The 11663-nt window shown below is 35.8% G+C and overlaps 1 protein-coding gene across 3 annotated transcripts in view; it reads left to right on the top strand.

Annotated features, from left to right (window-relative positions):
• The window catches only part of robo1 (roundabout guidance receptor 1), a 285387-nt gene that overhangs the window by 208314 nt on the left and 65410 nt on the right, over positions 1-11663 (top strand). For all 3 annotated transcript variants that reach the window (XR_001846813.1, XM_017610129.1, XM_017610117.1), the window contains exon 6: positions 8195-8464. Coding sequence is in view for 2 of the 3 variants with exons in the window: in XM_017610129.1 (XP_017465618.1) it covers positions 8195-8464 (270 nt within the window). In the remaining variant the exon portion in view is untranslated. The remainder of the gene's footprint in view (positions 1-8194; positions 8465-11663) is intronic.

Raw genomic sequence — 11663 nt, 5'->3', positions numbered from 1 at the left:
TCTTCCACGCAAAAATCTGAAATGTGCTAGTCTTCCACGCAAATAACGAAATGTGCTAGTCTTCCACGCAAAAATCTGAAATGCGCTAGTCTTCCACGCAAATAACGAAATGTGCTAGTCTTCCACGCTAATAGTGAAATGTGCTAGTCTTCCACGCGAATAGTGAAATGTGCTACTCTTCGTAGGGACCGACGATTTATATTCATAAATTACAAAATTCAAAACTCTGAGTGTTTTGTATATAAAATAGAAAATTCAAATTTACTGTACTCTGTTTGATTAGCAATTTGAATCGACTCGCGCAGAGATCTAGTGTCAATGTATGTTCGTACATACACACAGCGGGATGCTCTTAAAGAAATCGCACCAACTGTGAACGCCACAAAACAATAAAAATAAAATGAATGAAATTCGATGAAAATATATATACGAGTTTAATAAAAGTGAATGCGAATTAAACATACTCGTGCATGTTATTGAAAAATTTCACAGGAAAATTCGAGCTAAAAAAAAATAAAAGAAAAACTGAAAGTCGTATCAAAGCGTGGCGATACATAAAAATCCGTTAAATTGCATAAGCTATGCGCAACATTAAATGCACTCTATTTGCCGATGAAGCAACAAAAATGGTCAAAGGCGATTATGTTAGTTGTAGTATGTAAACTTGTGTAGCAATTCCTAAAAGTTTGCCAAGTAAGTTAATGCAGCTGCCAACAGATGCGAGTGCATACAAATGTTGGAGAGAAATGAGTTGGAAAATGTATGAAATTGTTTGATTTTATGCTGATTTCGAAAATCTGAATACCGATTAGGGAGGAATACGAGTCAGTGGAAACTTTGCAAAACTTCTAGTAAAGAAATTGAAAATCAGCATCGAAAATTTAAGCGATTTATGAGAAGTCGTAATCGAACAGTGCCTTTGTCGTACTATACTACATATTTGACAGAATCATTTTTTTTCGATATAAATTGAAATTGAGGCTGCAAGTTCCATTGAAATATGATAAGAAATGCTTGCCATTTAAAAAATGCTCATGAAAACAAATTTAGCGAGTACATCAACCAGCCAGCCTGGCAGTGGCGCCTTTCTCATTCTCCCACCAAACCATAGCCCTTGTTGACGTATGCGTTAAGGCAGATTTAGTACAATGGCGGAAAGCAATAGCAACTTTTATTTTTTATTTTCGGTCAAAATAACTTTTAATACTGGATCTTGTATTTATGAGTTTTACGTCCCCTCTCTAAGCCCAGCCGTTTTTTTATCAACTAACACCTAGCCTTTTTCCTACTTCCTCCATATAGTCGAAACACTGTGCATTGTGGCCGCCGAACCTTCTCTTTCTAGTAAAGAGCACAAGACTAGTTTGGTTTGGGCCAGCGTACAGCCCATTCCTGCAAACAACTGACAGAGAGGGGTCTTTAATCAGGCAGACCATATCATCTGCATAGACCTGGGAGTAGATATTAGAGCCGGTAACTTTGACCGTCAGGGAACCAATTACCAGCTCTGAGATCAGCCCCAATGAATTCCGCACTTGACATATTGACATCCTTCTGCCTGAACCTTAACGAACCTCTGCGGGATCTATGAACGCTACAGACTTCAGTGAACCTTAAAACCGAACTTAAGCTTCCAATCGATTGGAGTTAGGCAAGGTTCCACGCAGGTTGGTTACCACATTTCGCATATGGGTTACTTACACTGCCCATGGTTCGCGGAGGTAAAGCTAACAGTTGGAATTTAATGTTGTCGACCAGCTTTAACTGTTTACCCAGACTTCCACTAATCTTACGAACCTCCATTGTGCCACAATTTTCGTAAGGAGGTACAGATGCCAATCAGCGCTTCCGTTATAAAGAGGATAGCCAGCCGCTCTACCATTCGCATTGCGCGTAGACCGGAGTTTGTTTCCAAGTAGCCAAACAGTGAACTTGGCGATTAGCCTTCTATGAGCTTTAGAACACGTAAACCGATTTCTACAATGCTTTTTTATCGGCAAGGCGGCACCTCAGAAGTGCTCCCATACTAATGTTAGATGCGATTATTTAATCATGAAGAAATTAACGGTACTCTTCTTTGCTTAAAAAATTTGCATAGTAAACTTTTATCCGCAATATAATTTATTATTTTACGAAAATAAAAGAATTAAGTACAGAGTTCATTTCCATAGGGTAATACGCAAGTTAAAATTTAAATCGATTAACTATATTTTGGTATAAATACATGCTATAAAATTTTGTTAAACCAAATTTCGGCAAGTATCTTTGAACCAATATGAATTTTTCATGAGTTCTCCAGAGCGTCATTTCATTTTTCTTTATACAATTTTATTTAAGATAAAATATGTATATACATATCTACATTTGACCAATATTCCATTTCCTGTTTACATTTTTTTATTACTATCTGTGTGAAAACGCTTTTATTTTCAATTTAAAAGCTCAATAAAAAAATATCACATGTTCACACAACACCAGCACCTGAAAGTTCCTCCCTGCGCCCCACCAACCCCTCTGGCCTAACGAACAAAGTGCTACTACAACAAAAGTTTGTTTACTTAATCGATTTTATTTATGTAAGATTATAAACACAAATATTCATTACATTTTGTATATATGTAATTTGATGTGTGCTGATAGAAGTTTCACATACACCACAGTCGGTGATATTTAGATATGCAAATACATAAGTATGTATTTCCTCTTATGTAGATAGGTACTTTATTCAATTGCAGGCATACGAGAATGCCCCGAAAAATTAACTAGCGAAAAGTTACGTGGCTCGCCCAGCGTGGGTAGCATTTGTGGCGTTATCAAACGCAAACAATATACACACAATACATGCATACATAGGCAGCAACAATAATATAACCAGTGTTGCCAGGTTGATAATTTGCTCGTAATGTTGAAGATTTTTTACGGCCATGACGATTTGACGTTTTTTTTTTGCCCCACTGACGATTTTTTTGCCCCAATGAAAATTTTTCTTTATGTACAAATTTGGTGGGTTATCAACTTTGAAGATAGTTACACCGACAACTAAAAACTTGTTTACCATTTGTGCTAATACATAATCCTCGTATCTAAATTATATCATATGGCAGCACTAACTGTAGTTGTCGATAAGTAGTTTTCTTTTCTGTTTCATCACTAGTTGTGTGGTTTTTGCGTTGTGTACTGATACACAAATAAATAAAAAATAAATAAATATTTTATTGAGCGAAGGAAATTATGAAGAAGTTATTTAGCAAAACTTGTAAGTACTAAAAATGTTTAATGCAAATGGTAAAGTTGCAGTTGGCAAATATTTGATGTTCTCTCAACCTCAGCTGTCGAGCGATAAGATCCTGCTTTCCAAGAAAACTCAACTCTTGAGGGAATATTGTTCACACGGGGCTTATTAAAACGAAACGGTTGTTCTTGTTTTGAGTTTGAAATGTAGCATTCAAAATTGTTCCTGATTAAAGCTTAGTATACAGCTCTCAAGAAAATCAAAAAATTCATATAAAACCACACTCAGGAAATGAAAAAGAAATGCTCTTCTATAAAAATTTCTTAAATCAGTCTGAAGATCTCAAAAAAAACGCTCGTATCTATAGTTCTTCAAGAAAATTTATACCAACGGCGAAGTTCTTTTTCAAGCAACAAAAATAATGAAACAAATTCTTGTGATTTTTCTAGAAAGCTGTAAAACATAATTTGTACTAGAGAACAACTTTGTGATAAAAACAAATGTTACACGGCTTATCCAAAGTTTCACTAATCAATTTTAAATTTATTAGACTGTTAAAATTTAAAACGTTTAATTTTCCGAACAAAAATGTGTATTTTTAAATTTTAACAGGCTGATAAATTTAAAATGGATTAGTGCAGCCGGGCATTAATGATCTAAAAATGAAGATGAAAATGCAATTTTATTGCAATTAAAAATATGTTTGTTAAAAGTAGTGTGAATTTTGAAAGTCGTAGAAAAGTTAAACTTATTATTTTTACGTATATCAATCAGAAAAAAAACCAAAATAGCTTCCTGGTTCTGTTTATAATTTATTTCTTAATATGTTGACGATTTTTACATGCAAATGACGAGTTTTGAGAACCAAACTGAAGATTTCTCACTTTAGTGGCCTGGCAACACTGATGTTTTTTGCTGTTGATGTAGTTGTCTACGATCGCATGTTTACGCTGCTTGAGTGGCGCCTACAACGGATTTTCATGTCATTCGAATTGTTCACTAGCACCGGGAGGGGTGCGTGGTTGCTCATCGCTTTAACGCCGGCAGGAGGCCACAAATTATTTGCATACAAATGCGTGCATTATACATGCGTACACTTGTATGTATGTATGTACCTATGAACGAGTACATAGAATGTTTACTATTCTACAAACTCATCGCACGAATATTTAGGTAATAAAAAGGTTAATTTAATGCATTGTGAGGCGAATAAATGACATTTGTGCTTCGCGCTGGTTGTTTGTTCTATTTTTAAGATGGCGTTTGTTAGGAGTATTCTAAGCTAATGAACTCAATTGGCTTATCGTTTATGTAATAAAGTTGTATTTATAAATACAAATGTATTTAATTAACTGAATGGAATTACAACTGATTTTTGAGATATAATTCTTTATAGATTAATATGAATTGCTTACAATATGTCTGCCATATGTACGAATGTACATAAATACAGTACTATTGATTAATAGAATCATTAGTTGAAATTTTCATAAGCTTATAATTAGAAAAAGGTGTTAGTCAAAGCATTTAATAATTAGAGCGTAATGTGCACAAGGGTATTATTTATAACGCATGGTATTGCAAATGGGCAGAATCGCACAATAACCACGTCTACTTCCTATATTATAGTCAGCGTTGCCGAAAGCTTTCTCTTGAAAATCGTCACTTTACTCTAAAAAAATCCTCATTTACGACAATTTAAAACTACAATCTGAAACACAACTGCCTTTAAATAGCTATAGTTGAACTCCACTGGTTTGAAGCTTTTGATTCAGTTTTAAAGTAGGGGTCTTCACACCGAGCTTGGTACACAGTGTTCGGTGATCTTCCAATCTTTTTCGTTTGTGTAAAATCGTCATTACGGGGGAAAATCGTCAAAACGTCTTTGAGCTCAAAAAACCTCAAAATGACGAGAAATCGTCAATTCGGCCACGCTGATTGTAGCACCTAACGGTAGTTTTCAGAAATACGAAAACTGCGATATTTTAGTAAGTACGGAAGCGTATTCACTCAAAATTAATATTAACAAAGATTTTTAGACGAAAACTGAGAATATTATAAATTTTTGGTAAAATGGGCGAAGCTACATGGGTATATCTTGTTAACCGGCCGACCAATTTCTCCCAAACTTGGCACAGTTATTGGCCTTGGTACATACATATGAAACGGCAATTTTTAAAATCGGACTATAACCACGCCCATATCTCATACAACGGTAATTTAGAGAACATTTTGCCGATAGGTGGCGCAGGAGTCCAGATAATTGAAACAACTTTTATTATTATTATTATTAAAGTCAAAGCTAGTATAATATTAATTGCAATATTTCAAAAGACTAAAAAGTAGAAATTAAAATTATAGTTAAAAACTAAAACCATGCTTTTATTACAACAAGAACTAAAAAGTATAAAATAATTTATAGATATAGTGATTCTGTTTATGAAGATTAGGAAGTTCCCTAACTTGATTTAATTTAACTTTGTTAAATTAGCTAAAATTAGTATTAAAGTGATTGGCCCGTAGCTATAGTCAAAATAAAAAAAAGTTAAATTAAATCAAGTTAGGGAACTTCCTAATCTTCTTAAATGGAATCACTATATCTATAAATTATTTTATAATTTTGAATTCTTGTTGTAATAAAAGCATGTTTTTAGTTTTTTAACTATAATTTTATTTTAAATATTTTTTATACCCTAATACATATACCAGCTCCCTTTCTGTTTAGTATTCGTATATCCATATGTTTGTGTTTCCAAAATTGAAAAAAAACCAACTTAACACCAAAGCGTAAAATAGCAAAAGCTTTTATAATGCATCTGTGTTACGGTAGTAATTAATTGCTTTTACCGCCACTAAAAGTAACTGCAGCAACTGAGATAAAAACGATGTATGTATAAAGTTTAGCGAGTGGACAAAAACCGCTGTTGTAAACTTTATCCTACTCGCTATCTCACATAGGAGAGCATTAAAAGCTATTTAAAATAGTTGACCTGCTAGTTTTGTTGAATTTTTTACGACTGTCCTCTTAACACCACATTCCCCGCTATGGAGCTTTTTTATGTACTGGCATTAGAGGAGCAAATAAACTTTTCATTGCGTGTTGAAAAACAAAAAATTTAGAGTACAAATTCAACCGACCACTGTCAGTCCGAGGAGGACAAAAAACTATAAAAAAGTTTCAACGACGCTAAGATTTTTTCTCATTAACCTACTGAAGGATCATTCACTTTTTATGAACCTAAGTAGCAGTACTCAACAGGACATACCGAATTGCCATCGAACGAACGACGGCCATTTGGACAGCATGTCTCATGAGATAGTTTTGTACTGTTTAGTGTAGTTAATGCAATATGCAAACAACTCCTGTCAGGCTGTGTATGTACACTAGGGTGGTGCAAAAATGCATGTGAAAAAGTTAAGTCGGAATTTTTATGCTCTCACCCCCAGGATTGTATTATATCGAAAAAAGTACACCCCGTTTTTATTTTGAAATCAAAAAATATTTAGAAGCCGCTCAAAACGCTCAAAGTTGTCCATGTATTTTATATGGGTAAAAACACTTTTCGTAGAAATAGTATAAAATTCTTTAAAATCAATATATCGAGCCCTAACCGCTAAAATAACGTAAGCGACATTTTTTTCAAAATTTTCTTTTTGATGCAGAAATGTATCTAGATGCTGTAGGAATATTTCTGCATCAAAAAGAAAATTTAGAAAAAAATTTCGCTTAAGTTATTTTGGCGGTTAGGGCTCGATATTTCGATGGAAAAAAGCGTTTCTCTTCAGAAGATTCCCGCTAATAATGCCCAATTATTCATTTAACCATTTTTTCATAGCAACTATTTTTATGTTTTACGAATTTTAGTTAGTTGACGTCGCTTGGCACCCAAAATAAACTTTTCATATATTTTATAGGTCCGCCAAAAACCCAAAAAAATGCAATTGGGGGACCAATAAAAAATCCTTAGTATTCAAATATTTTTAAATAAATAATTGGGTATTATTGCTGGAAGTCTCCAGAAGAGAACCCGAGTTTTCCCAATGAAAAATATTGATTTTCAAGAATTCTACACTATATCTACGAGAAATTGTTTTTTTCCCCATACAAAATATCGAGCCTTAACCGCCAAAATAACGTAAGCGACATTTTTTCCAAAATTTTCTTTTTGACGCAGAAATGCATTTAGATGCTATAGGAATATTTCTGCATCAAAAAGAAAATTTTGAAAAAAGTGTCGCTTACGTTATTTTTCGCGGTTAGGGCTCGATATGTATACGGAAAATTTTGAACTCTTTGAGCGACCTCTAAATATTTTTTTATTTCAACATAAAAAATGGGTATATTTTATTCGATATAGAAAAATCCTATGGTGTAAGTGCATTAAAATTCCAACTTTACTTATTTTGGACCACCCTAATGTACACACGCGAGTGCATGGGTGTGTGTGTATTTAAAGTGCTGTGAAGAAACTTAAAACTATTATTGGAAAAGTTTCGTAAGTTCAAGTCGAAATGCGTTGGTCGCCGCTGCGTCTGGGATCAACGGACAAGTGACAAAAGCAGTGAGCAGCAGCGGCAGTGGATTCCAAATATTCTTATCCTTTTTAAGAAATCTTCATTAACTTTTGCTATGGCACTTTACTTAGCCCGAAAGGTCTATGCAATAACTGTTTATGAGTAGCGGTATTTTAACTGTAAGTTGTCGATTTAATTCAAAACTTTATTAATTTTGCGTGAACGTACTAGATTCCGGAACTAGGAGAGTCGCCGCATTCACTAGTACTGTACACAAACATGGATATCTACTTATGTACATTGGAGTATCTAACCCTATGAATATAAACTTTGTACTTACTTTTTATCTGATGCTCTCGAGCTCATAATTTTTCAATTGCACGCACTTTACAATGCAATTTTAATGCATTTTCCTTTTTTTGCTCTCATTCTCTCTCCCTCCCACAGTCAAGCCGTACTTCATGAAGGAGCCACAGGATCTAACCGCACTCTCCGGTCAGACGGTGCAATTTCATTGCCTTGTCGGCGGCGATCCACCACCGAAAATTCTGTGGAAAAAGGAGGAGGGTAATATACCCGTAGCCCGTGCGCGTATACAACACGATGACAAAAGTTTAGAAATCACCAACATCTCACCCGCCGATGAGGGCACCTACGTTTGTGAGGCGCACAATAGCGTTGGACAGATAAGCGCACGCGCTTCGCTAACAGTTCATGGTAAGTGCGGGGGCGGGGAAGCGGTTACATGGTAACGTGAACAATTGTTAGAACAATTGTTTTTTTTTTTTTGTATTATTTAAGGTTGTTTTTTTTTTAGTGTGGGTAAATCGCAAAGGTCGACGGGCGCATAACGAGCAAATGCCCAAGTTATTTTACGTGAGTGGCAGTAGTGAGCGAAACTTTTCTAATTAGTGGGTTTTCGAAAAACTGCTTATTATTTGATTCACAGTGGAAATTTTTTCGAGTTTTTTTCACAATTTTTCGCGCTAAAATAGGAGGAAACTATATCTTTTAAATACATACATAAATGAAAAAAGTCTAAAATAAAAATAAACAATTTTAAAAATAAATTCCTTTTGCAGTGTAAACTAAAAGAAACAATAATTTTGGGTAATTAAATTTTAAAGTGAATAATATGTTAAAACATAAATAGAAATTTTATATTTTATATGTGTGTATATTAAAAGATCAAGCATTCAATTACATGACATTAAAAAATTTTCATCCTGCAAAATTTACGAAAAAAGCGACGGTATTCAAGTGCTCATTTTGGATATCTTTAAGCGATAACCCTTCCGTGATCGATTTTGGGCCCCCCTTTTTTTGGGTATGCAATGTCCAGAGTTTGAGTTTCTTCTGATTCAGCTTTAAATCTAACTTTACCCCAGACACGCACCGAAACGTCTACTGCGATTTTGAAAGATCTTCTAATACCACTACCAAGTAGAATGTTTTATTCGAAGGGGCTCATTTAGAACTATTCCCCATTTTGTCGTCTGTTTTCATAGTTATGTACACTACCAGCCAAAAGTATTTACCCAGAGAATTTTTCACAACATATCGTCGCCTAAGTGGAAGATCGACCTATCCCGTCAGCCATTTCGAAAACGCTCTATCTCAGCAAACTTTTCATAAACACCCTATCTCGGAATTTTGTTGAAGAACGCACTATCTCAACTGCCGATTCAAAAACGCCCTAACTCAGCACATTTTCAATACATTTTCATTTGAGATAGGACGTTCTTTAACCGAATTCTGAGATAGGGCATTCTTCAATCAAATTCTGAAATTGGGCGTTGTTGAAAAGTTTTCTGTGATAGGGCGTTTTCAAACTTGCGGCCAAGATAGGCCGATCTACCACCTAGATGTCGGAATGCTCTAGTCATCTCCTCAAATCATGAACATAGGAATCTCAAAAGAGGTTATATGCTTTGTACTGCTTCCCATGCTCTTAGTTCAGATTTGCTTCACGCGCGCTCATCTTCTTTCTCAATTCCCGGGATACCACTATTTCTCGGTATACAGTAGAGCATTGAATGCAGCTTAACTGTACACAAACTAGTCGAGTTTTGGTGAAGTTGGGTTTATCCTGCTCACCAGCTTCGCCTGACTTGTGTTGTCTAAAAATTTTTTTCCTCTCAGCTCAGTAAAAAATTTCCAAACCACTCCACTCTGCAACTGTCAAATATTAAACATCTGCACAAATGTACAAGTCGGGTGATCCCTGCTTAAAGCCGGTCCTACTTTGGGGCTATTAACATCCAGAGCATTATTTTCTGTATAGCTCGATAGGTTGTCTAATGTCTCAACCAAATTTTTAGTGTGCCCTCTCTTTAAGAAGCTGTGAGTAACAGGACTATTAGAAAGGCATCTTTGACGTTGATCCGAGTTCATCACAGAGTTAGGATCGCAATGCGTTTTTATTATTTTTTATCTGCTTCTTAAAGTATGGAGACTGCATCGGCGTCGCAATGACTTCCAGTCTTCCGCATTCTTGGCAAACTTTAACCCATTAAATGCTTTCCTAGCTATTGTCACGTGCTCACCTTAGCTTCACCGTGAAATAGTTTGCGTACTGTTTGGAAGCTTTGCTTTCAGAACAAGTTACCATTCGATAAAGGAGCTCACAAGACCAACAACCACTGTCTCTAACTGGTTGAGCTCGTCTCGTCCATATTAGCTCGATACACTAACCGATTGTAGATAATTCAGCGAGGGCTTGGAAGTTTAACCCCCGCCGTTAAGACAATGCCGTCAGTCAGTTTGACATCCTTTGCCCTGTAAGCACATAAGCAGTTTGTTTATTTCCAAATTCCATAGGACTGTTGAACGAACTCCACCTTGTTGTGCGCCTCCGCTTAAGTATCTAGTGGTGGACACCTTCCCATCTCCGCGCAACTTCTCGTACTGACGGGAGTGGGATAAATTCTTCAATACACTGAAAATCCTGTGTGGAGTAAAAACTGAATTACTGCATCTGGATGGACGTTATTGAATGCGTGCCTCTTCTTTATCCTCATTTGCTTGAAGGCAGACGGCCTTTCTTACAAAAGGTACAAGTATGTAGTGCTGCACCCATACATATATCAGTCTTAAGAGTACCCGCGTTGGCAGTTTTACAGCTGGATGTCGGGTTCCACATGAAGGAAACTGCGTCCTCTCGCAAAATGCGATACCCTTCTCGGCTTGTAAGGGTTTGTTAATAAAGACCTCAGCAAGCCAGCTGCTACTTGCAATTCGGCGGGAAGAAGTTATCTTAACCCGGATATGACTGTCCAATCTTCATTTATTTGACGCAGAATGTCTACCAAAAACTTTGATAGTCTGGACCAAGGAACAGTTGGTGTATCAGGGAAAATGGGCAGTTATGAATATGTTTGTGGTCTCTTAAATATACATTGGATGGAACGAACGGCTTTCGTAAACGATGGGCCCAACATTTTGGGCTAAGTATATCAGTGCAGAAATTTTTCCAGCTTCCTTAGAAACGCTATTTCATTGCTACATCAGTGGGGTTTCTAGCGGTTAGAATGCTTGAATATAAAGCAGCAAGGGCTACGTTGCAGGCGTCTGTGTTGCAGCCTACACTTTAGTCAATTCTTTCAACTAAAATTAGCTATGTATGTGCGTCTATTATAGAATCAAAATCATAAAAAACAAGTAAGAAAGTCTAAGTTCGGGCGGAGCCGAACATTAAATACCCGGCGCAATTATTAAATATATGTTTTCCACCTTTCCGAAAGCTACCGCTACACGATAAGCCGGGGTGTATAAATTTTAAGTAAATTAGCGTCCTTAAATTTCGAAATATTGCAGTTTCAAGCATTTCTGAAATATACCGTTATATGAAAAGCGGTCGTAATTTTAGTCCGATTTCAATAATTTTCAACGCTTTGCTTTTATGTGGCAAGCACAA

This window comes from Rhagoletis zephyria, unplaced genomic scaffold, assembly GCF_001687245.7.
Source record: "Rhagoletis zephyria isolate East Lansing unplaced genomic scaffold, Rhagoletis_zephyria_1.1 Rzeph_scaffold_00011, whole genome shotgun sequence".
NCBI classification, from domain to species: Eukaryota; Metazoa; Arthropoda; class Insecta; order Diptera; family Tephritidae; genus Rhagoletis; species Rhagoletis zephyria.
This window is presented reverse-complemented; position numbering and strand designations above follow the sequence as displayed.